Raw genomic sequence first — 25,899 nt, 5'->3', positions numbered from 1 at the left:
AGGTGAAGGGCTAATGAGAGGTGGGCACCTGGGGACCAGGTTCCCTAGGGATCATGCCTAAGTCATGGGCACAACCTTGCGCCAGGAGCCCTAGTGGTTAGAGAGTCCAAAATGGGGAAAGTTTAATGTTTGTTTCCCAAAGACAATGGGCCTAGAACTTGGACAGAGGCCACCCCATGCCTGAGGCACTACATTCAAAATCACTTGAGCCTCAGCCCAGCTCCACAATGGGGAGCAGGAATCAGTGCAATACTGATAACTTCCAAGGCACTTTCACATCCTACTCACTTGACAGACAGGCAAGCATTCTCAGTGCTGGGATTTACAATGCCCTCAAAAGCCCACAAAAGGTGGTAAGCTGGGTGAATGAATCAATTCAGATTAAACTAACCGATATTTACTGAATATCTATTATGCCTACTTATGCTAGGCATTCTTAGAAGACAGACGATAAACATATCATTAACACTATTGGTATAGAACGCTATAACCTGTGAAATGCTTTCATATGCTTAATTTCATTTAAGCAAGACTTTCTTTAAGACTGTTAGACAAGTTAGGTATTGGTATTCCCATTTTACAAATAAAGAAATGGAATGACTTCTGCCCTGTCACTCAAATGGTAAGTAGCACCAATTCAGTTCTTCTGATTGTGTCCTGGTCTTCTTCAGAATATTGCATTGTAAGACTGAGTCACTGTCTTGTGGAGGGGGTGAGTGGCACAGGGGTCTCCCATAGTCTTGGCACATTTCAGTTCATGCATTGATTATATGTTTGCTCCCTCTCTCAGATTGTGCTTTTTGAGGATGAAATGTATACTTACTAGTGTGTCCCCAGTGTCTTACATATACACATGACTACTGAGTGAAGGAGAGCAAAAACATAGCAATAGATGCTGTGATTTGGGCAATTTACACTAGAGGAGCTTGGAAGAAGGTCAAACAGGTGGTGGCCAGAGTGGTAGGGAAAGACTGACTGGGTCATATGAAATAATGGGAAAGTCTGGGGAGGAAGGTCCTGAGCTCACTGGGTGGTGGGCCACAGATGAATAAAGCTATGTGTCTCTGGGTCTCAGCACTGGGCCTGGCACCTAGTAGGCATCATAAGTATCCAGATGGGCAAGAGCTTTCTTTGTTCTGGAAGCTAGGAGAAAGTTGGGGGTTTTTGGAGCAAAGGACCAAGTCATCCAGCATCTGCAGACCAGATCATTCCTTTTGATTCCTTTTGAGTGGCACTTGGGTTTTCTCAAGTTCTCAAGATTGGGACTTACAACCTGGTTCCCTTATGACTAGCTGTGAGATCCCTAGCATGTCATGCAACCACACAGCATAAAGTCACCTAATGGCTAAGAGAAATTATACTTGTAAAGCGCTCAATAAAGGTAGTTCTTCATACTATTATTATGGTGTAATGTGGGGAAAGTGTTTAAAGCTCTTTAAGGAAAGAGTTTGAGGATGTGAGGGTGATCTGGCTGTGACACCTGTCACCTCATTGATCACCAGGGATGATTCAGCTAATCCCTGGTTGGCCAGGCAGGTATCCCTTCCCACTCTCACCACTCCATGTGTGTCCCTCCCAAAGCTCGGTTGAAGAGGACAACCTTCCTCAAGAGGGGAGGACCATTCTTTGGTCAAGGGTATACAGAGTAGCTGCACTCCCCTGATAGAACCTCCAAACAAGCTCTCAAAGAGTTTGAGATCAACAGCTTGGAAGTATTCTCATTATCACTGACAAAGAAAAGCAACCTCTTCAGTTGGCCTCAGCATCCCCCGACTGAAGCGATCAGGATCATGTGTTGTTTTAATTCACACCTCTGACCCTGACTGCCACACCAGGGCAGCTGTGACTTGTGATTCATGCAATATTAAGATTCTAACAAGAAGTAAAGCACATCAGTGTTAAGGGAGCCAATTTTATGCTAATTGGGAAGGAGAGAGGGAGGCTGGGAGGAGAGATTTCAGGTCCCCAGAGCAGGGAAGCAGGGACTCTGGGAGTTCTGACATTCAGGAACTGAGAGGTGCTCATGTCCTGCCCCTGGCTCCATGGGTTCCAACCTCCTTATCCATGAGAGGGAATAAAGCAGCTTCTCTCTCCATGGCCATTAGATCTGTGAATAAAAGTGTCCTCCCTCCATATCCACTGGGATTGCTTCCAGGACTCCCACAGGTACCAAAATCCATGGACACGCAAGTTCCTAATATAAAATGGCACAGTATCTTCACAGAACCTATGTACATCCTCCCATTTACTTTAAACCATCTCTGGATTACTTACAAAACCTCAGAAAATGTAAATGCTACGTAAATAGTTGTTATGCCGTATTGTTTAGGGAATAATGACAAGAAAAAATCTGTACAAGCTCAGTAAGGACACAATTTCTTTTCAAATATTTTCAATTCATAGTTGGTCGAATCCACGGATACAGATCCCGCAGATACAAGTGCCGACAATATGACCAAAATACAGCAGTGGCTTTGTGGTTTTCAGGCCTCAAATATGCAAAGGGGTATTAACAGATGAGTCATTGAACACAAGGAGATGTAGATTTGTTTCCTGAGCAGAACTGGGCTGGCCTTGATGACCAAGGTGGGACATCAAGTCAGACAAGTTGGATAGCTGCTGCACCCCTGGGTGCTAGAAGTGAAAGATATTTGATGTTAAGAGCTCACAGCTTAGATGGGAAGGGAAAAGGGGTGGGAGGTCATCGCTATTAAAGGGCAATTCATGCTAATACACCTTAGGTGGAAAAGAAGGGTGGGTTGGACTGGTTCAGAAAGGCTGTTCCAGAGAGGTGAGACCTGAATTGGACTTTGAAGAGTGGCCAAACCATTGAAGTAGAGGAGGGGGACAGCATTCCTGGCAGGAGCCTTGCACTGGAACTTACAGTTAAACCAGTCAGATGACAATCCCTTCTATTGTTAAAAGGCCCCAAAGGGGGAAATCCCCAAGCCTTGCCTGTAAGGGTGGATGAAATTTGCTGTCTCTAAGGAGGCTTCTGGTGCTTGCCCCCATTGAGAGGACGTCACACACAGATTAACATGCTCCTGTCTGACAGACAGCTATATAAGAAGCAGTGCCCCCAAAGACCGACTGGTTGTTCCTATGGATAAGGGTATAAACCCCTTACCGTCCCCTAGAACTGTGTCCTTTCCTTCTCCCTCCTGGATCCGGCATCTCAGGAGGCACGTGGTAGAGGCTGTGGCTGAGTACCAGCGTTTAGCCCAGACTGGGGAACAGGTGTGTCGGCCAGAACATTCCTGGCTTCACATCTGAGTGCTGATGGGAGCAGTCCAGCTCGTACACGCCTCAGACCACATGATTCTTGAGGACAGAGTCAAAATAGTCCTGGCCCTGGGACAGCCTGCGATTGGGTCAGTGCTACTTTTAGCACAACTGGAAAAGCCTGAGGCCAAGGATGGGAAGAGGAGTGAAATGAGATCATGGTAAGCCATCAAGCCATGGTAGCTGCTCTCTGATCATTATTTGGAAGAACTCCTTTGGAGGTAGATGGGAAGGACCCAGGAAGCAACTCTCTGGAAGCAGATAATTCTTCCTTGGAAAAGAAAAGAGGTACAAAACATACTAGAAAATTCCAGATCCTTCTCAGGGCCAACTTGAAGACTTCCATGGCTGGCCAGTACCAGTTGGCAGTAAAGAACCTTTGGAGATGGGTTCAAGTCCTGCCCCACCTTCTGGCTGTTTGTTGCTTTGGGTCTTCCATCCTTAGCTTTCTCAGCTTAACATGGAAATAGCAAAATAATGTGTGCCTCTGGACTTGGGAGATGACTTAATGAGATGACACAGTCCATGTACGTTCTACTGACTGATTCCGTGCAATGTACTGAAGCCTCCCCAACACCATCTAGTTGAATATTTAAGGTCTCCAGAATAGGGAAATGTAGTATTTATGTCTATGTCAAGTAGGTGTTTCAATGCACCGTGGTTACCACTAGGAAGTTCCTCTGAAATCTAACCTAAATTCCTTTCCAGATCTCTGTGACACCTCCCTTCATAGCTCCACAACCTGAGTCTCATCTGAGCTCAAATAACATTGAGAGCAGTTTTCAGTTTGAAGAATGAGTTCTTCCCAAGTCCTGGTCAGAAGAAAGCTAAGCTTGTGCAGGTTCCTATGTATCTGGCTACTTTCATCAAAACCCACCCTGAGGTGTCCTTCCACCTCCTTGTCTATGCAAGTATCCCTATGAGGCTGGTCAGGTCACCAAGGGACATGGTACATGGGGAGTAGTAACCTGTCGGTATCAGTAGCCCCTGGGTTACTGCTGGAGCAGGGCTTGGAAACTGATTCAGAGCAGGGAACCTCCTGCTCCCACTTCCTGCCATTGTCAGCTCTGGGGTTCACCACTCTTCTTACTCCTGATAAGTTTATGAAAGCCACAGGCTGCTGTGTGCCACCATTCTGTGAGTATGGCACTGCTCAGGAGGGCCTGGGACCATCGAGAGAAAGGCAGCCAGCTGGGTGAGGGACCCTGAGATGGCCACAAGTCATCACATCTAGGATGCCAATGATGTAGGATGCACCCTGAGTTCTAAGATGCAATAATGGAAAAAGCAAGTCTTTTAGAAGAAAGAAAGGCATAATTAGTCACCCATAGAATTTCTCCTTCTATTATAGTTACTTTTGTTCAGACCTTCCATTTTTTCATTTTCTCTCTCATTTTTACCCCATGCCCCTTGAAGCTGTGCACAGCCAGAAAAGTACAAAGACTTCAAACGTGTCGTTTCATGTATTCTTGCAAAGCAAACACTCATGTAACAACCCCCCAGGTCAAAAGATAGGATTCTACCAGCACCCCAGGAGCCCCTTCTATCCCTGAATTAGCTCCCCCAAAATATTTATTCAGCTATAAAGAGGAATAATATTATGGCATTTGCAGATAAATGCATGGAATTGGAGAATATCATGCTAAGTGAAATAAGCCAATCTCAAAAAACCAAAGACCAAATGTTTTCCCTGATAAGTGGAAGATGATATATAATGGGTGTGGGGGTGGAGGGTGAGAGAAGAATGGAGGAACTTTAGATTATGTAGAGGGAAATGAGAGGGAGGAAGGGGCAGGAGTATGAAAAATGGTGGAATGAGACAGACTTCATTACCCTATGTACATGTATGATTACATGGGTGGTATGAATCTACATCGTGCACAACCATAGAAATGAAAAGGTGTGCCCCATTTGTGTACAATGAATCAAAATACTGTAAAAATAAAAAAAAAATTTAAAAATTAAAAAAATATTCACCCCAAAGATAACCTGACTTTTATGGCAATTACTTTCTTACTTTATAGTTTTACTATCTATGCTACATCCTTCCACATGTGAGCTTAGTTTTGCCTGGGGTCTATATTAATGGAATCATTGACCCATGATTGTCCTGTATGACTATAGTTGTTAATCTTCATTACTGTATATTTTTCCATTGAGAAAATCTACTACCCTCCATTCTTCACCTTCCTGCCATCTCAAAACTATTCTCTCTTCCTCTGGTTTCCACCTCAATCCATTTTCCCCATTGTAGCTAGACTGGTCCTTCTTAACACTCCCATCTTCACCCCTGCTTAAGTTAAGTCATTCGGATGCCACTTCTAGACCTCCAAGCCCTTTCTGACCTAAGATTCCTCACACTATAACAGTGACCTATTGAGTTATCTGTCACCATACATGGACAGACTGCAAGTTTTTTTTTTTTTTTTTGTCTTCATTTAAGAAAAGGAACCACGTCTTTCTTTTTGAATGCACACCCTCTGTATCAGTTCTGAGAATGCCTGGACCATGGTAGGTGTCCAGTGCTTATTGGTTGACTGAACAATCATGGTGGCTTGGGGCTAGCTGGTACTTCTCACCCTTCCTCTGTGTGCACCTACAGTTGTGAAGGTGAGTGGGCATCCGTGATTCAGACTCCCCAGGAATTCCACTGAGAGGCGGCTGCTGCCCTGCAATTGACTATTAAATGCTCATCTGTTGTGAGGGGAGGAGGGGGTACTCAGAGTCCCACCAGCCTCATTGACTGCCTCTCTGTGAGAAGTAGGTGGGAGCAGGGACTCCACACCCAGAGGGTCCTGGTTTGAATCCTGGTCCTGCTTTTCAACAGCTCAAGATCATGGGCAAGTTTCCTCTTCTGCAACCCGGGGAAAACATTCCATCTGTCTCAAGGTTGTTACAGGGATTACAAGAATTAAAAGTATTTGAAAAGTACTGAGAACAGTGCCTGGCACATCTTATGAGTGTTTGTTAAAAAAATAAATAGATAAATAAATATTTGTCTGGATGCACGTGGCTCTCTGTCTGAACGAGCTCCAGGTTGTTTCCTGGCAGATGGCAGGGGCCTCCCAACAGCCCCCACTGTGTGCATATCACTGTGCTCCTTTTTTCCAGTGGACTTTATTTCCCGCCTGCTCTGGGGCTGCTCCAGGTCCTGTGCACATGTGTTTTCTCCTAACCTGGATCTCAGGCTTCTTGAGGGATGCTGTAAGGATTTAAATCTCCCGCAGCATTTTCAGGTGGAATGAGAACTGCAGGCTCCTGTGGGGTGTCCTGGGGCTCAGTGCTGCCTAGGGGCCTCTCACACTCTCTCCCTTCTCAGCTTGCTCATCCAACCTGCTGTCAACAAGGCCCAGTCTTAGATGGAGATGTACCAAGCTTCCTTCTTCCCTGAAGACTCACTGCCAACGTGGCACACATCCTGGGACCGTGGCTATGCCTCTGGCACTCTGGCATCCTCTCTGGGGAGTTAGAGGGCAGCTTCTCTCTATGTCCCTTCAGTGAAGGGCATGTTGGAGAAAACAGTCTCATGTCATAGGCAGGAATTGGAGGTCTAATAAATCTCTGGCACCAAGAGAAGGTTGCAGCCAAGAACCCTGCTGGCCTGACACCAGTCTCCCAATGCAGTGGTGCAGATGCCTGTGCAGCCTCTGGTGGGAACGCTGTCCTGGCCATGACAAGGGACCCTGCAAGTTGCCAAGCTCCAAGGGTGAGAACAAGGGAAAAAGAGGATTTCATTTTCAGAACACCTTGGAGGAAGCCCAGTTTGAAGCCAGCCTGGGCAACTTAGTGAGACTCTGTCTCAAAATAAAAAATAAAAATGGCTGGGGGTGTAGCTCACTGGTAAAGTACCTTTGGTTTCAATCCTTACCACCAAACAAACACAAAAACAAAAACAAAAAAACCCAAACAACAATAACCACAAAAACTACCCATCCTTAAGGTCCAGCCTATATGCCAGATCCTCCACCAAACTCTGCTAATGAAATATCAAAACAGCCCTAAAGGTCCCTGGAGCCAGCCTCTTGCATAGTATAGGAGCCCTTTATACCATCATACCCCAAATAAAATACAGATGTGCAGAAACAGTGATGCCCTTAGCCTGGGCATGTTTTGATGGGATGAGGGTGTTGAGAGTCTCCTGACTGGCCTTCAGTTGGAAGCAGCGTAGTGGATTCACTGTCATGTTCTATGTGTGCCATTCTGAAGAAGGCAGGCTCTTGGCTTTGTGTATTACCTTCACTCAGAACACAGCCCTTTGCTCTGATGTTTGGGAAGATCTTCTATTGAACTCAAGTCTGCCTCCCTACTCATCTATCCAGAGAATCCTCAAAGTTACGCAGAAGTCTCCAAGACCACCTCTGATCTAAGATTAACAGTTGCCACCCCTTATGAATGCCTACAGTTTTTGGCTAGCTTTGAACACTTCTAGTGGGAAGAATACTCTGCTGAAGTACTTGATGTGCATTCTCACTGAATTCTCAAGGTGCCTAGGAAACAGGCATCATTATTCCATTTCACACAGGAGAAAATCTGAACTCAGAGGCGCTAATACAAGTAGCAAAGGGCAGATCTGAGCCGGGACTCAGGCCTCTGTATCTTTAACCAAGGCCACTCTACCTCTGCTGAAGTTCACCTGTCAGGCCCTGGGCTTTATATTATTGATCACCTTCACCTTAGTAATGCTCTCTCCACTTTATGAGGAAGAAATCGGCTCTAGAGTTGATGGACCTGATCAAGGTCATAAAACAAGTAAAAGATGGAGTTGAGACCCACTTCAGTGTTCTTGCCCTTGTTGTCAAGCTATGCCATGCTGCCTCAGGTGACAGGCTTCTTCTACTTTCTTTTTCCTTAGGCCAAATATCCCCTGTTCCTTCAACCATTCCTCAGGTAACATGATTCCTGTTGGTCACCTGAACAGACGTCTTGCCACCTTGGCCCTTCTTCTCTAGACAGGACTGTCAAAGGACCTTTTGCAACCCAATACGTGGTCCTGGTCACACTATTATGGACATGTTTGACCAACCCAGGTGGTCAAATGTCTCTGGCCTATACTGACCCCTCCATTCTCAACCTCCTTGAGTGCTTTTGGCATTTGTAAAACAGCACTTGATTCTTCCCATGGGCTGACCTTTCTTGGCTTACGCGTATACATTTTTTTGAGGCAAGGTCTCACTGTGTTGTTCAGGCTGGCGTTGAACTCCTGGCTCAAGCAGTCCTTGCTAGAAGGACTAGCATGCCAAGCATGCTTTTTCTTTTCTTTTTTTTTTTTTTTTTTTTGTTTCTTTGCTTTTTGCAGTGCTGGGTATGGAAGCCAGGGCCTCATGCATGCTAAGCAAGAACTCTTTCACTGAGATACACTCCAATGTTTATGTGTATAATTGTTCCTCTAATTAAATTATCAGCCCCCTGAGTGCTGAAATCATGTCTCATCCCTGAAACTTAGGTGTTAGTGAACAGATTTGTTATTTAGAACTTAGATCACATTTTCCTATAGGAATAAATCATTTTAATAACAGTTTTTCTGCCTAGTCCCAAGGCCTATTTGGTTAGAGTGAGGGAGGAACTGCAGGATTCGGAGGGACATGCAAGAGACCTCCCTCTGCTTTCAGGACAGCACTAAACCTGGGCAACTCTGAGACTGGTAGGGGTGGGTGCAGACTATCTGTGTCTCCTTTTTGTACCCTGTTGACTTATCAGTGCCTCTTCTCACAAGCCCCAGGCTCCACAGGCCTCCAGGATTTCAAGATCAAAAGCCCTGAAACTGTGTCGGTGATGATGCAAATAAGGCTTTCCTCAGAGTCTCAAAAGAGGCAGAAGCCTAGAGAAGTTTAGAACAATTGCTAGAAGATTCTCCACTGGCACCCCATTCAGCCTTTCCTCCTCAACTATTGTTAAAAAGTGTTCTCCAACAGGCACTGTTGCTGTCCACATGAAACTGATCTCAGCTGAGTGGGAGTAGAAAAGCAAGTTTTGAACTAATTCCTACTAAACTGTGAATGAATGGTCTCTATACAGGCAGCTGTTTTTCACAGGGATTAACTTAAAATGGGCATCTGATCAGTGGAATTTCAGACAGTGTGAACAAGTTAAAGGGAAAAGTAGCAGACGATATTCTGGAACAAGAATAGGATCAATCTTTCTATGCCATTTTCTTGTTTTTTGTAAGGGGTTCTTACTACTCTTTTCAAATTTCCTAAGAGTTTCAAGATTTTGCTCAGCGTTTTCCATGACTGGGCACATTATGAAGACTCCTGGGCTGGGCATTGTGGTGCATTCCTGTAATCCCAGCAACACAGGAGGCTGAGGCAGGAGAATCGCAAGTTCAAAGTCAGCCTCAGCAACTTTGTGAGGCCCTAAGAAACTTAGCAAGAACTTGTCTCAAAATAAAAAACATAAAAAGGACTGGGGATGTGTCTCAGTGATTAAGTGCCCCTGGGTTCAATCCCAGGTACCAAAAAAAAAAAAAAAAAAAAAAAAAAAAGATTGGAGGCCTCTGTATCAGTGGCTGTGCCCGGTCAAGGTAACTACACGCCCATCATCTTATTTCATCCTCACAACAACCCTATGAACTGAGTATTATGATCTCATTTTATAGCAGAGGAAACCAAGGCTTAGTAAGGATAAGTAACTCACTCCAGTTGAAGGGATGGTGAAATCACCTAGTGGTCCTGCCACCAGGTACTGCGTCTTTTCCATACCCCACTTTCTTTCTGTTTGTAGGAAACATCTACATCTAAGTCAGTAGAACCTGGGCTAGTAGATCCTGTCAGTGAGCCTTTGATGGGCACCTAGCTTCTGATTCCTTCAAGACTTAACACGGTGTCCTGCACAGGGAAGGTGGTGAGGCATGAAAAGAATGTTTGTGGCAGCAGCAACTGGATGGATTTCACCTCCACAAGCCCTCCTTGGCCGGGAGCCCTGTTCAGGGCACAAGCTGTACCTGGGAATGCAGCCACTCTGTTTCCCCCGGTCGGGGTGAGTCCAGTATGTGAGGTGCGTGGGTTGTGGGGAAGATAGCTGAGAATCTGGTGAAGAGTCTGTAGGATAATGTGGGGCTCAGAAATCACATGGAGTACATGAATATTCACAGCAGCATTAGCCAAAAGATGGAAACAACCCAAATGTCCATCAACTGGTGAAGAAATAAACAAAATGTGGTGTATCCACACAGTGGAATATTATTCAGCTACAAAACAGAATGAAATACTGATACAGGCTACAACATCGATGAACCTTGGAAACATGTTAAGTCAAAGAAGTCAAACACAAAAGACTATATTATATGACTCCACTCATTTGGAAGGTCTGGAATAGGGAGCTCTTAGGGATGGAGAGCAGAGTCCAGGTTGCCAGGGGCTGAGGGGTGATGGCTAATGGGTATGGGATTTCCTTCTGGAGCGATGAAAATATTCTAGAATTAGATAGTGGTGATGATTGCACAATGTTGTAAATATACTAAAACTCACTGAATTGTACAGTTTAAAAGGGTGAATTTTATGGTATGTGAATTATGTTTCAATTCAAAAAGTCATAAGAGAAGCCCTCCACCCTGCCCGTGCCTTTTATGTACTCAGTATTCTGCCCACAGCAGAGTTCATACGAGGCAGGGTCTGGAGCAAGGCGCTCAGCTCCGCTGGCTGGGTAGACGTTGGGGTGGGGGTTGGAGGGGGGGACAATGGCAGTGAGTGGAGCACAGCTGGGTCCTGGCTGATTAATGTGATGATGGGGTGTGTCCTAAACAGTTTCAGTGTGATTTCTGAAAATCCTACACCTTTTCCAAGATAGAGCCAAGAGTCAGAGTTCCCCTCTGATTTATCTAGCATGGAAGCTCTGAGTGTCTGTGGTTTTCTTGGGTCAATGTGGAGACTGTAAAGCCTAGTGGGTGGGAGGTAAAAGCCCCAGGTCACAGAGTTCTGGGTTCAAATCCCTTGGGATCTCATTATCTGTGTGACCTTGTGAAATGTGCTGCCTTCTCTGAGTCCCGGTTTTGTCATTGGTAAAATGAGGACAGTCATACCCACCTCCTAGGGAACTTGTGTGGGTTAAAAGGGACAATGTACTAGAGCGCTGAGCATAGACTGGCACGCTGCGATGGTTGGTGTGGGAGTGACTGCTCTGCTGGCCCTTGGTTTCTTCTCCGAGTCCTCCTGGTCTGCAAACTGCTCATGTACTATGGTAGCAGCATGCAGAGAAATGCCATGTTGGGGGATGAAGATGAGCAGAATCACCTGGCAAGCAGGAGGACACTTGTTTCTGGAGTGGAGCAGGTGGGAGCCAAAGCTGGGGAAGAGGAATACACCTCTTCCTTCATTCAGTGTCTCTCCCTCCTCCACAGGGAGGGAGGACCCTCTGCCAGGGCTTCCACCCGACCTGGGTGTGCTATGAAATGATTGCTTCCAGCAGGAGTTTAGCTTCTTTCAGCCAAAATGCAAGAGCAAGAAAATGTCACTGGATTCTTTAGGGACTCAGCAGTCAGCATCTAATGGATGAAACCATTCCAATCTTACTGCAGCCTGACAGCAAAAAAGGCTCCAGGATGTAACCTCCATCTCAGGAGCTGTCTATCATCTGAACTCATATCTATATCTGCTAATGCTACAGGACAGTGGAAATGACATGAAGCCTCAGACACAGGACAAAAGGAACCGAAAACCGAACAAACGAACAAACAAAAACAAAAAACCTAACTTCTGCCTGTAGGAAAGAAGACAACAGGAAAAACCAGTATTTATTATTGATGTGCTCAAAATTAGTATCTATTTGACCAAGGATGCAAATGACATAATGCTCTCCATTTCTTCTGTAAACCATAACAATTGCTGCCCATCAGATCCTGATACTTGAGATGAAAGGGCTGCTTTGTAGAATGTCCATCAGTCAAATTATCTGTTTATCAGAAATTCCTCAGTGTTGGTATCCAGAATGGTGTATGACAGTTCAAGATGTTGTAATACTATAATTTAATTAACTGCTCTGTAAACTAATGCAACATGAATGCAAAGTGAGAGAGTTACTTGTTGTTAAGAAAACTAAAAATACTTTGGAAAATCTTGTGACTCAGATTTGTTTAAAAATGCTGAATATGGGGTGGGTAATGGTAGTAATAGTAGTAATAGTAGGCTCAGTGGTAGAGAGCACTTGTCTAGCATGTTCAAGGACCTAGGTTAAAAAAGAAAAGGAAAGGAAAGCAAAGGAAAAGAGGAATAATTAGGATCAGGTGAGACAGATATAAGAGATTGGAATATACGATAAAAATCCAGAAAGATACTGTAACCGGATTAGTTCCCAAATGCCAGTGTTCTTATTCCACTTTAAATAAACATGAAATTTAAAGAAATTTTATTATATAAAAGGTTTATGCAAGGAAAATGATAAACATAAATCAGAAAAAGATCTTGGCCCTACATCAAAGATTAGCAAATGAATCTATACACATCTTTTAAATTAACATAAAGCACATCTTTTGAATGGTTACTCCTTTTTCTTTTTTTAAAACCATCTTTTTCAATTATCCACCAACAAATGAGTTGTCCCAGCTGCACTGGATACAGAACATCTGTGGAACACTGAAGTGTGTTTTTATTTCATACCTTCTTTACTCTTCTTTCCTAAAAGTGAATAGCTACTGTCTGCCTACTGTGCTCTTACCCAATAACTACTGTCTCAGGGTAGTTTCGTAGAGCAATAATGACAACAAGAATGATTTGGAACCATCAAATACATTTGGAAGAAGCCTCAAGCCTTAACCTTCTTGTGAACTTCTGATACAGCCCAGTAAACTAAAAAAAAAAAAAAAAAAAAAAAAAAAAAAAAAAAGACTACACTTTGTAGAACACAGATTTGCTCAAACATTTTGCCATGGAACTCCTTTTTGGCAGCAATGCCACATAAAGTCCTATGAAGGTACATACATTGGGAATCACAGTCCCTATTCTTGAGAAACTTACCACAGAGTCAGAGCCATAGAGTATACAGATTCGATGCACACAACCTAGCAGGGATAAGTCACTGTTGCTCGTCATATACTCTTAGGATTAGATGATGGGAAACTCAATAGCTGTTACAGATCAAAATGACATATTAGCCATCCACTTTTAAATAATTTTCACAAATGTTTGGTCTTACCCTTAAGAACTTGCTCTTGGTCCACAGTTCTAGAAAGTTCAAAGTGAACAATTTCTTAAGTGTTGACTGTATGGTGAACCTGGCTCTTTATGGATGTTCTCTTATTTAATGTTCACAACCATGGGAAATAAATTACCTTACTTTTTTCAAAGAAATAAAATCAGAGTGATCATAGAGCTACTGCAAGAAACTCAATTCATACCCCAATCTGCCTGGCTTCAAAGACTGACTCCTCTCCTATGTGCCTAGTTACCAGGAGCCTTTCAGCTTCTGTCCTGAAGCTGGAGTCTGGCAGGAAGTGTATGTGTGCTCACATGTACATAGATAACCAGGCTGCTCTGATGATGCCCCAGGTTGTGTGGCCCAGCTGTGGTCTGCAGAGGACAACCATGCTCTGCAGGGGGACAGCTGTGGGTTGCAGAGGACAGCTGTGGGCTGCAGGGGCAGTTGAGGTCTATAGAGGCCAGCTGTGTATGCTTATTTCCCTAAAGTGACCAGAACTTTTCCTTTTCAGTTCAGAAGTTCTCGGTTCTGACTTTGGAGGTCCGGCAGCCCATCCCTTCTCATCTCCTGAGGCCACTGTGTTGAAGGCATTAGCTGTGGGAGGACTTTGCTAATGCTAAGTGCTTTCTTACTAGCATCTGCAGCTGCACACACTTCCAGACCAGAGAGAATAGCAGAGTGGGTGGGTGAATGCTGGTGAAGGCTCATACTCATGCTTTTTGGCAAGTCTTCTACGCTGTCCTAAGTGTCTTTATAAAACCAACACGAGTACTTTCTTCTGTTTGGTGTTCAGTTACTCCCTCCTGTCTCTTCTCTCCCTCTCCCTCCTTTCTTCCCAAATCCAGAGGGAAGTGACCATAGAGCAGAACTACAGAGGATGGCTCACAAGGAAAGGGCAGGACATGAACTAGGTCCCAGGTGAGAGGTGTGGCACAGGCAGGAGGTACTGAGCTGGGTGACCCTCCAGTCTCAGGTTAAAGAGTTGAGCTGCAAGTGGGGAGTGGAAGGTAGCTGAGGTGGTTTGCAGGTGATTCACATCCATTTTCAAAAATGTAAAAGGGTAGCTCCTGAGTCCTGGGTTTATGCCAAGTGGTATGGTATAAGGGAACTCCTGTCTGGGATTCTCTGAAGGATGTCAGAAAGTAGGTATTTCATAGATAAGGAATTCTATGTAGCGTCATTGGGCAGTTGGGAGATGTCTCCTAATATCCAGTCCTATCAAAAGTTTTGAACCATTTCCCAACATTTCAATTCTTAATGTAAATACATGTTGCACTGACTTGGATGCTTCAGTGGCAGAGGATTTCAGATGTCAACCTCTAGTTATTGTGTTATTTTCAGTTTCTCTCTCTCTCTCTCTCTCTTTTTTTTTTGTGGCCTGAGTAAATTTGAAAAAAGTCAGCTGGTTGAATGCTTTATAGTCAAGTTAATGTTTATACAGAACTTACTGGGTGAAGATTTGATTGAGTTTGCTTCTCTAAACACATCTAAGAACATCTTTGTTCTTCTGGCAAAATAGTAAGCCTACAGGTCTTGAGCTAGGATGGAAGCATTATATTCTGACCCAAACCTAAGTGAGTAGAATAATTTCTGTACTGCAACATTTTATTTCTGAGTTGAAACTGAATTGGATCTCCTGGGTTCAAGTTTGCCTGAAGTGTTTGGATAGTTCCAAACATAGGGATCCCTTTCTAACAAAAAATAAATAAAGGGCTGGGGATGTAGCTCAGCTGGTAGAGTGCTTGCCTTGCAAGCACAAGGCCCTGGGTTCAATTCCCAGCACCACAAAAATAAATAAATAAATAAATAAAATAAAATAAAAATAAATAAATAATAAAAGGTTCTTTATGCAAATTAAAAAATGCATGGGGATTGGAGGCAAAGGAGGAAAGGGAATGAACATTTATTAAGCACCTCAGTGTTCCAAGGTCTTGTAACTATTTTATGGTTTCATTGTGATCTTCACAAGAGGTGAGAGTGGCCACATTAGAGAGTAAAAGGTAAAGTCCAGATTTGAACCCAGGTTTGGTTGCCTTGAAAGTTCATCAGTTTTCCATCCTGAAGTTGTCTGTCACCACACCACAATGCATGGATCTTCATTCTGATCCATTGAGGGTAAGAGCAGCCTGTGTTGCCTTTGGTTGTGACAGACAGATCCAAGCAGAGATGACAGGTCCTTCCCTAGGGAGCCCCTCTTCCCCATGGGTGGGCTGCAAGCTATAACACAGACCCTGGGCTCATGGGGCCACCAACTGGTCAAAGGGATTGTTGGCTTTCTGAAAATTTGGGAAACCAGAACAGACGGGAAACCAGAGCATCACCCCCACGAGATCCAGACTGAACCTGTCCTTGGTTCCCTTGCTCCATTACTTAGGCTCGGTGGGTATTTCTCCAGTTTTTTTCTCCTTGTCTTAACCCTCAGTCTTCCAGCCTCTTCTCTCCAAATTAGTTTTCTAATTGGAAATTCCAAGTTTCCAAATCACAAGGGGATTTTAAAATGTGCTTGTGCAGCAAAGCACTGAAGAAACACCAAGTCCTGAGAGTTGGGTGGATATCTTTGAGGAGATGTCAAGTTCTGGCCCCACATCTATTGCCAAACAGTGATTCTTCACATTCTCTGGGCACACATCTCTAAGGCAGAATCCTTAAGACCATATTCAGTTTTCTGCCCCCAAAGCCTGACAGCCATTGCTGAGGCCTAGTTTCTTTGGCTTCTCGAGGCTCTCCCATTTCAGATGAAGGGCTACAGATTGACTAATTAATTTCCTTAGTACATTTGATTTCTCTCCTTCTCTCTAAAGGAAGATCCCTCCTCATTCCTGGTTCTTCCCACAGTTCTCAGGCCCATGTGTCTGTAGTCCCTCTGCATTTGTCTTGTATGAGTGTAAGTGTGTCCTGATCGCCAGACCAGACTGCCAGAAGCCTGTCTATGGTCACAGAATCTGCCTCCCTACCCCAGGACACACAAGTCGGCTCCCACACAGTCATTGGTCTTTATTGCTACAGCCCTTGAATTTAGTGCTGTAGTGGATTATAATTTTGAAGTCATTCCTAACATTCAACCAAAAGCTTGTCTTTTACAGCTAACACCACATGCAAACACCTAACTACCATCATGTTATGTGCACATAGAAGGCATTTTATAAACACTGCACTTAAACCCAAGGCATTGTGCCACTTGAAGAAAGTGGAAACTGAGGCTTATGACAACAGTTGCTCTGTGTCATAGAGCTGAGCTGGTTAAGTGAGAAAACCAGGATTCCAGCCCAGACTGTCCTCCGGAGCTGGTGCTCTAACCAAGCTGCCCTCAGCTATACCTTGTCCTGATACTCTGACCCAGAGGAAAATGGATACATACATTACTTTGCCCTGCAGAGTGGACTCTGGAACCCTGGTAGAGAATTAACCTGTTCTTCCAGTAACCACAATACCTCCTCTTGAACTTCACCCTGTCCCCAAAACAATGGTGTACACTTGACCAGTGCTTAACTCTCTCCAAAGTGTTCATCCCTATTACCTCCTTTGTTGTCATATACTTTTGAGGAAGTAGCAGCAGCAAGTACTAGAAAGTCTCACAGCTTTAGGCCTCACTTGAGCCTCCCCTGAGCTGGCCTCCAGATGATATCCCTATCGGAATACCCTCTCTGAGGCCAGGCCCCACAGATCTGGAGATGACATCAGAGTCTGTGACTCTACCCACCCCCCAGTACACATTCACACACACTCACCATGAGATGTTGGAAGAGCCAAGAACGCATTATATTGGTGGCATGTTTGGGCAAGACTCCTCGTTTGTTCTTGGACTTCTTATCCTCATTGTCCAGGAGGGAGGTGAGGTCAAGGTTAACCTTCAGGGCATGTGGAAAAAAAGTCAGCATCAGCAGCCAGTGAGGCCAGCGACTGGGGACGTGTTGCCATAGAGATGGCGGACTCTCGCTGCCAACCCTCTTTCCCAACTCATTCTCAGGACCCAGGGGAGGTCATCTTTCCCTCTCCCCTCACATCAGCCACTCAGAGAAAGAAGATGAGGCTTTGGGTGAGGGGAGAAGGGAAGGAGAAAAAAAAGGAGGAGGGTAGGAGGGAAGATAGAGGAAACATGCAGAGAGTATTGAAGATATCAACTTGCTATAAACAATCTAACAGTTGTTAGCATTTCTGTGATAATTTAGAGTTTGCAAAGCACTTTCCTATCCATCAGCACGGTTAATCCTCACAACAGCCCTGTAGGAGGTTGGACTGTGTGCAGTTAGTATTAATCCCTCTTTTATTGATAATAACTCTGAGGCTCAGAGAGGTTAGGAGACTTATCCAAGATCACAGAGTTAATGTCAGATCTTGTGCCTCTGACTTCAGATCTTTCTATAGATCTACACTCTACACCACCAAGTTACAGAGTGGCTCGATCTGGAGACTAGGAAAAGGAAGTGCAGGATCCTTTGATGTAAACTCAGGAGGCAGCAAAATCCCAGGAGCTGATAAAAACCTTTACCAGACCCAGCTTCTTATCTGTAAAGTAGGGATAATGATACATTTTAAGGAATAGTGAGGATTAAATGAGTTACTTGTGTAAAGTGCCTGACAGCTAATACGCATTCAGAAGTGCGCTGCCCTCACTCATGCAGAAGTACACACACTTATACACACTCACCTGTGTGTTCTGGATCTGGATGGCTCCCTGGGGGATTGCTTGGGTGACCACCTGACCCTGGGAGGTTACCATGGTAACCGGTTGGTATAAGGCTCCACCTGAGGAGACAACCAGCTTTTGGGACCCCTGCCATGGGGTGGGAAGAGAAAGGGCAAGCAGGGTCCCCAATGTGCTTGGCACACATATGTGAAAACCCTCTGCACAGCAGCCGTGGGGCAGTGAGGCATGTTTCTTCCACTTGTAGGGGGGAGTTGGTGGGCTGGAGGAAAGGAGTCCAGAGCCCAGAGCAGAGCCTCTGGTGGGAAGTGTTTGGAGGAAGGGATGATAACCTTACTAAGCCTTGGGGGAGGGGATTCATGAGAATTTGACCCAAATTTGTTCCAGCCCAATACAATCAGGTCTTCGTGCCAATCGTTAGCAGAATACTATAGTCAAGAAACAGCTGAGAGCTCCTCCCTTGGCACAGGACATACCCCGATCCTGGGATTCCTCAGGGGCCACCCTTTCTTCTCCCACGGTGCTCCCCATGATCCCCAGCACCACGTTCCCTGCACCGACCTGACACAACTTGTGAGTTGACGGTTGTCATGGCGATGTTGCCCTGCTGGAGCGCTGAGGCTGGGACCACAATCCCCTGGGGGTTATTGGAGACTCCAGACATGGAATTGGGGGAATTCTGCAGGAGGTCCTGGTAGTAAGGGAGGCGTGATTTGTGACAATGACCCTGATAACTTAGATGCTCCAGATCCCAGATCTCCCTCCCTTCTTGCCTTCCCTCTTCCCTCCTTTCTATTCCTCCCCAGATCCGAATCCAGAAAAGAAAGCGATTCCCTTGGCTTTCCAGAAAGAGTAAGAAGGCTCAATATTCTTTGAAAATAGATAAAACCCCAAACCAAAAGCCAACAATAGTCATCCATTTAACTATTCAGTTCCCCTGACAGCCTGAGGCACCCCTAAACCAGTGGGTCTCACCTAGGCTGCACTTTGGCATCTTCAGTAATGATGTGTGGGGTTCCAGCCCCAGAGATTCTTATTTAACGGGTGAGGGGTGTGTCCTGGACTCTGGGGTTTTAAAATTCCCCAGATGACTCCAATGTGTAGCCATAGCTGAGGACTGAGCTTCATCTGCTCAGCATCTACTCATCCCTCAAATTCAACTGCGCCAGAAAAGTTCCCTCACCCTCCTCTCACCCACTGCCTCTCTTCTTCACATATCTCTAGCACACGTCTATTAGACTCCATAATAGACACAAAGCATCCTTTAATGTTTTATTTTATTTACATTGTTAAGGTGCTGGAGACGGAACCCAGGGCCTTGCATATGCTAGGCAAGCACTCTAAGCACTGAGCTATATCCCCTGTCCTCCAATTTTTACCTTTGTATCCTTAACACCTAGGACATCGTACTAAAATACCTGTTTAAAAAAATAATAAGATACTGGGGAATGATATTGTCCAATTATACTGTTATATCATGTGCACGAATGAATATGTAACAATAAATTCCACCATTTCATACAATTATAATGTACCCATAAATATATGGAAAAAATAAAAATAATAAGAAAGCTGCACTAGCTTCTGCATAACTTGTCTTATATCTGATATAAGCCTCAACATCAGTGGCCTTTAGCACACCATTGATTCTTTTCTCTTCCTCAGTTCCCAACACAGAATCCCCTTTGCCCTTCATTGTTAACCAGTAGACAATCTGTGGTTTGTTTTTGCAGTAGTCAAGGCAGCTCAGAAGACAATTTTTTGTGATTCCCTGCTCCTCTCATCACTCTCATTTAACATTTGGTAAAAGACCTTGAACTTGATGTTGAGGGCTCCCGACAGCAGGGGAAGAGGCTTAGCTGCAGGCTCAGGAGCAATGGGCCTGCTTTCTGGGGAACCTACACAAGGTGACTGGGTCTCAGAGAGGTTGTGAAAAGGGGTCTGAATGCATGAGAGGTCAGTGTCACTAGGTTTGGAGAACACAAGACAGGGAGTGAATGAGGGAGAGAAGAAGGAGGCTTGAGAGACCCTCTGGGGTCTCTTGATCCTCCCAGTCAAAATTCTTCATCTGAAAAACAGGGCTTGAAGCAGTTAACAGGTCCAATGGCCACAAAGGCTGACATTCCAAAACTCAAATGCTACAGTCATAAGGTATGAACTGCAAAGATTTAGAAACAGCAAAGCAGTCAAGAAAATAGACTAAATGAGGTGGTTGAAGAGATAACCCCAGCTTCTTAGCTTTGTTTTAAGACTGGAAGAAACTTGGATCTTCAGTCTTCAGGGAAAGTCTAAAATCTGAAGTGGGAAAACACCTGTGTTTGGAAGAAACCTTCAGCCAATGATTGCCTACTTGTGGCCGCAGCCCCAGGGCACAGTATAGTGAGTTTCCTCCCAGACCCTGGCACGAGAATTGGCAGAACCCCCTGGGATATGGAAGTCGATGCTGGTTTCTATATCTCACTGGATTATGCTGATGAAATCCCCCCTTGGCATCTGCTCCTAACTTGCCTTTTTTCCTCACCTTCCTGGACTGTCCCTGGCCTGAGGACTGCAGAGCTAGCACCTGTAGATACACAGGACCAGGAGAACAGGAATGGAGTTCTCTCTCCTCCCACCTACCTGCCACATGACCCTCTGGGTCCCATTCCTCACTCCTCCTGGTTAGTGAAGCAGAAGCAGGCCTTGCTTCTATTATTGGCTCACCTCTGCCACTGTGACCTTGGGGAAGGGAGAGGGCAGCTCTTGCCTTGGCCTCCCCTTTTCCGGGAATCTGCAGAACCTCCCAACTAGTGAGATTCATTGTTTGAATCAAAACTCTTGGCCTGGCTGTTCATGCAGTTGGAGTCTAAAATTGGGCCTGACATGCAGACACCTAAGGTACTGCAAGAGCCCTTTACAACCAGCACACATTCCAACTCCCTGAGGTACAAGTAACAAACTGAGATTAGAGGCCCCAGGGACTTGCACAAGGTCACACAGTGGGTCAGCAGCAATAGAACTAGAGCACAGCTCACCTTCAGTCACAGATATGGAACACTTGCCTTATGCTGGATTCTGGGATACAAGGGGCTCCTTGAATCCTAGTCACTGAGGGCAAGGTAAACAGATGAAATGATCCCAAAGAAGTCCAAAGTGGCATGTATGCCAGAGAAAAGGCACGAAGTTTGGGAATCATGACATGATCCTTCTATGGGCTTTGCTTCCTTCTTTATAAAATGTTGGCCCAGTACTGTCATTCAGGAGCCCTCAAGGTCTGAGTTTTCGGTCATGAAGTGGCTCCAAGATTTAGCTCCATCATTCTAAAACCCCAACCAACCATTCTCGCAGGTTGTAAACCAGTCCTAACGTTCTTTGAAGCTGAAGCAAACTTGCAAGGTAAACTGAAGAGAGGAAGGGGATCCTCCATGTCACTCACCCTAAAGCCAGTGGCAGTGACTTATACTCTGTCATTTGAAATCATTCATGCTATGACACTCCTCTTTTGGTAGACACATTGGAGAATTTCAAGCATAAAGAGTTGTCCCAGACTTTCTTCACCCCCAAAAAAGTATCCAGCAAGGTTAGGAAATTGCAGGCAAAGTCAGTAACATAAATACAAGATGTGTCCCTTGGGATTCAACCAACACAGTTTTCCAGCCAAAGGCAGAAGGGTGAGATAGCACCTGGATACTTCATCTGCTTACTCAAACTTTGGCTGGTTCTCTACCCTGTGGTTTGGATAAGTTCCATGCTGGCTCACCCAGTTTGGGTAACTGAAGGCAATTTATGCATTGGATCAGATTCTTCTCTCTCCTTCCATTTCTCCCCTTTTTCTAACTCTTTGGCTGGGAAGTGTCAAGAGATGACCAAATTGTATCAGCAGAATGGAATGGAAAACTTCAAGCGTAGAGGCCACAGGTAGGGTCAAGGCTGGCTACATCTTAGCTGAGGTGAGAAAGAAGAAGTAAATCCTCACTTACTAGAAGTCTGGGCAAATTCCCTTACCTTTGCAAGTTGGAACTGTTTCACAACCACCTGATCTCTGGTTTGGGGTGTTTTTAAAGACAAGGATTCTCAGGGCCACAAATCAGATCTTCAGTAATCTTTATTTTTTAAAAAAAACCTTTCTTTGTTGGCCCCAGAGATCATAAGGGTCTGAAAATTACCTACTTCCTATGCACACAGAATATCAGCATTCTTTGGTCACACTATTTCATGTTAATCTTTTCTTCACCTTATGGGGTCAGAGGGAGAGATTATTCCATTTTCCTGAAGAGGAAATGAGGTTCAGAGAATGGAAATGACTTCCCAGAGTCACACAGCTGAGTCTCAAATGTAGGTCCTTTGGCCCTGAGTATAGGATGGAGGCTCACAGAGAGAGTAAACAAGCTCTGGGGTCAGATGGACACGCTGCAGTGCAAGCACAGTGCCTGGCACACTTAGCCATCCCATAATTTATTTCCTACTTCCTTTGGCTGAGATGACTCAACTAGGGAGGTGCACAGCAGGGATTTAAAACCTGTCCTAGAAGTCCTAGAGCCACTTGGGATCTTAACTTAGCAACAGAAGAAGTTCAGCTGAGGTTGCACACCAAGCCAGAGTGGCACAAATCTCGCCACACGTCCCCTTCAGTCATGCCTCCTTGCCTAAGGCACTCTTCAGCCCCTGTGCCAAGTCCCAGAATTCTAAGAGTAGCCCCTGTCTCAAACTACTTCCAAGACACCACTCTGCTGCAATTTCAAGACAAGCCTTTGTCCCTAGCTCCACAGAATGGTGATAGAGCCGTTCTAAATCTTCGGGAATAGTTTACAAGTCTTTTCTGAAGAAAGGAGCTACCTGGTAGCAACCCATGGGAAAGAATCTGTTGGCTAAGTACGCAATACAGCTTCCCCTAGAGGCTTCTCAGACTCCATACCCAGGTGGATGTTGTTGTGTCTGGATCCAAATACATCCGCTTCCTTCTGGGCTTCTTAGCACCCATAAAGAGGTGAGAAGCACATCTGGTAAGTCTTAGTGACATTTTCCAGCATCCAGAATCTCAAGTCCCTGCTTGAATTGTCCAGGACCCAAAGAGTGAGAGCTGGTTATCCTGTCCAAGAACTCCTTTCCTTGTCACATCAGGAACTCAGCATGGTGTCCCTCTGCCCCAAACCTGGGAATTGGATGGAAATCCACAATCTGTGCTCCACAGGCTTCCCCAGATGTCACACACTCCTATTTCCTGTGTGCTGTTTGCTTGAGACGACAGAGTTCAAGAGCCCCTTCTGAAGGACAGAGCAAGAAAGGGCCATGGGTTTTAGAAAAGTAGAAAGTACCTGCTTCAAGAGAGTGCCACCCACTGGCCGACCTCAACACCCTGTTCCCGGGGCTGCTATGTGAGTTTTATTTCAAATCTCATTTTTGGAACATAGAAATTATGGGTTGATCAAGAAGGACTGGTTAAGACACAGGAAGGGCTCTGGGCTGACTTTTAGAAGTTAGGGGTTGTGTGGGGCACACAGGAACTGACAGGGCTCTGGACTCAGGACACTGGTCTAATGTCAGCCCAGGAAGAGTTGTCCCTCTCTTGAGGCTTTGTTCTTCACTGTTAACAGGGAAAGTTTAAGCTAAGTTACCCAGGGAGACTGAATTTCCACTCAAAGAAGCAATTTCTGGAAGAAACCCAGATAGAAGGAAAAATAAAAGAATGAAAGAAATGATAGAAAAGTTTTCCTTGAAGCTACTTTGCAATAGTTGGAATTTTTATTTTGCTAGGATTACTGGGAACAGGGGAATAAACTGAGTGGCCTTGTAACCTTGTAAAGGTTCTTGCAGCTGAGGACTGTAGCAAAACCAATGTCATTCTCTAGGGGGGTGGTAGTGTAGAGGAGTAGGGCTGGGGGGCAGCACCTGCCATCCTCACCCTGGCCACTAGGGGTCTCTGCTGATCCACCACCACAGGAGGAAGGCTTTGGGACTAACTTGCCTGGGTTGGGGGAAGGGCGGGAGTGGGTTTAGAGTGCCTCACTTCCACTGGAGGGCCTGTCCCTACCCAGAGCATGACCACAAGTCATCCTCTTGATTCTTCAGTGCTTCCTATCTGTCCTTCATACTGAACACACACCAATATGTAGGACACCCTTTTTTATGCAGGTGTCCTATTGCTTTAGCTTGGTCACAGGTTTTTTAGAGGGAAAGAGGGGTCTTTCTTTGACACCCTACAAACTGCACAGTACAATGTTAAGTGCATGGTGGATGCTTGATAAGCACATGGCCTCACTGGGATGTGGCCTGGAATGGGAGACGTGTGTGTGCACACACACACCTTAGATGGGTGGGGAGGTTGTCCCTGTCCCCAGACACCCTTTCTGGCAGAGTCCTCTGTTCTAGCAGAGCTGGAGTCCTGTCTTAGACCAAGAAAAGCTAGGTTTGCAAACTCAGGGACGCCAAGCTCATATAAACAAGCCACCTAATCCTGTCCCTGTCCCACTCCTTTTGGGGGCTTTACTTTCAAGGGAGAGGCAGCTCAGCCTGTGGGGACAAGCAGCAGCTGCTGCTCTTAAGGAACATTCCTTCTCAGAAGAAGAGAAACTCTCAGGTTTCACTGGCCTGGCAGGAAGGACCACCTCTTGGTCTCCTGGCCCCCTGACTGGAGGGTTGGGGGCTAGGAACCAGCTAAAGGAATAGCTTTAAGGTCTATGAACAGAGAACTAGGCAGTGTGAACTCAACTTTGCTTTGGGGTGTGACCTTTCCATCTAAGTGATGGTCCTTTTGAGATAGGTCACTTTCCCTTCCCCCCACCTGGTCTTAAAACTCATAGGTAAGGTCCTTAAGGTGCTTGACCATGGGCAGAACCTCTAGACCCACAATGCCACAACCCTCTACCAACTCTGATAATGCTAAACTCCTGCAGGTCAGTAGACAAGTCCCACTCTTCCCAGGGAGGGATGTGCTGATTAGCTCACTTCCTATTTTGTTAAAGAGTCACAGAGCTGAAGAGCTAGTTGTATCTGGACTGCAAAACCTAGCATTCAAAACTGTACTCATGTTGTCCCCCTCTTTTTCCCACTGCCAATCTATCTGCTAATTCTTACTCCCTAGCAATTGGTTTCTTCATCTCTATTCCCTAAATTCCTATACTGTAGCCAGGCAGGGTCATCCTTCCCCACTGGGGACCCAGGATCCCTGCTGTCCTTTGTGTCACAAAAAAATATCACCATATGGAAAGAAGAATGTAGGTTTTGGAGTAACCTATCCTAGCCTGAGTGTGGTGGCACATAACTGTAATCCCAGTTACACAGAAGGATGGGGCAGGAGGATTGCAAGTTCAAGACCAGCCTGGGCAAATTAGTGAGATCTTGTCTCAAAATAAAAATTTAAAAACCTGGGAATGTAACTCAGTGGTAGGGGACTCAGTGAAAAAGCATCCAGTACCCTCCCCAAAAAAGGAAAAAAAGAATAAGAAAAAAAATGGAGCAACTCACCCCAGACTGCCACTTATTAAGTCTGTGAACTTTGGGCCTGTGCCTACTTCCTCTCAGCTTCTCTTTCTTTGGGTGTAAAAAGGAGAAAATATGTGCACCTGTAACCCCTGTTGCGAGGAACAAATAACATATTATATGTAAAGCACCTATTATGTGACGCCTTTGAGACTGCACAGGGTGGGGGAGGGGTTCAATCAATGTTGATGGTCTCCCCTTTCTTCTTTGAGAGACTGAGGGTGTGGCTCAGTGGAAAAGCTCTGGTCTAGCATGTTCACGGCCTGGGTTCAGTCGCCAGCACTTCCCCGGCCAAAAAAAGAAAAATCTGTTACAGTTCTTCTTTGAGCTATATAAGATGTGGCTATTCAGTTAACTTGTCCCCCAAAGTGTCTCCAGCCCTGACC

At 45.2% G+C, this 25,899-nt stretch overlaps 1 protein-coding gene across 5 annotated transcripts in view; it reads right to left on the bottom strand.

Annotated features, from left to right (window-relative positions):
• Positions 1-25,899, bottom strand: part of Pknox2 (PBX/knotted 1 homeobox 2) — a 268,028-nt gene that overhangs the window by 5,299 nt on the left and 236,830 nt on the right. For all 5 annotated transcript variants that reach the window (XM_047518383.1, XM_047518386.1, XM_047518385.1 and 2 more), the window contains 3 exons: positions 18,617-18,746; positions 18,059-18,156; positions 17,139-17,258 (listed from right to left, as the gene is read on the bottom strand). In XM_047518383.1, the coding sequence (XP_047374339.1) occupies positions 17,139-17,258; positions 18,059-18,156; positions 18,617-18,746 (348 nt within the window). The remainder of the gene's footprint in view (positions 1-17,138; positions 17,259-18,058; positions 18,157-18,616; positions 18,747-25,899) is intronic.

This window comes from Sciurus carolinensis, chromosome 11 (assembly GCF_902686445.1).
Source record: "Sciurus carolinensis chromosome 11, mSciCar1.2, whole genome shotgun sequence".
In the NCBI taxonomy this organism is placed as follows: Eukaryota; Metazoa; Chordata; class Mammalia; order Rodentia; family Sciuridae; genus Sciurus; species Sciurus carolinensis.
Note: the sequence above shows the minus strand (reverse complement) of the source record. Positions and strands in the feature narration are given on the sequence as shown.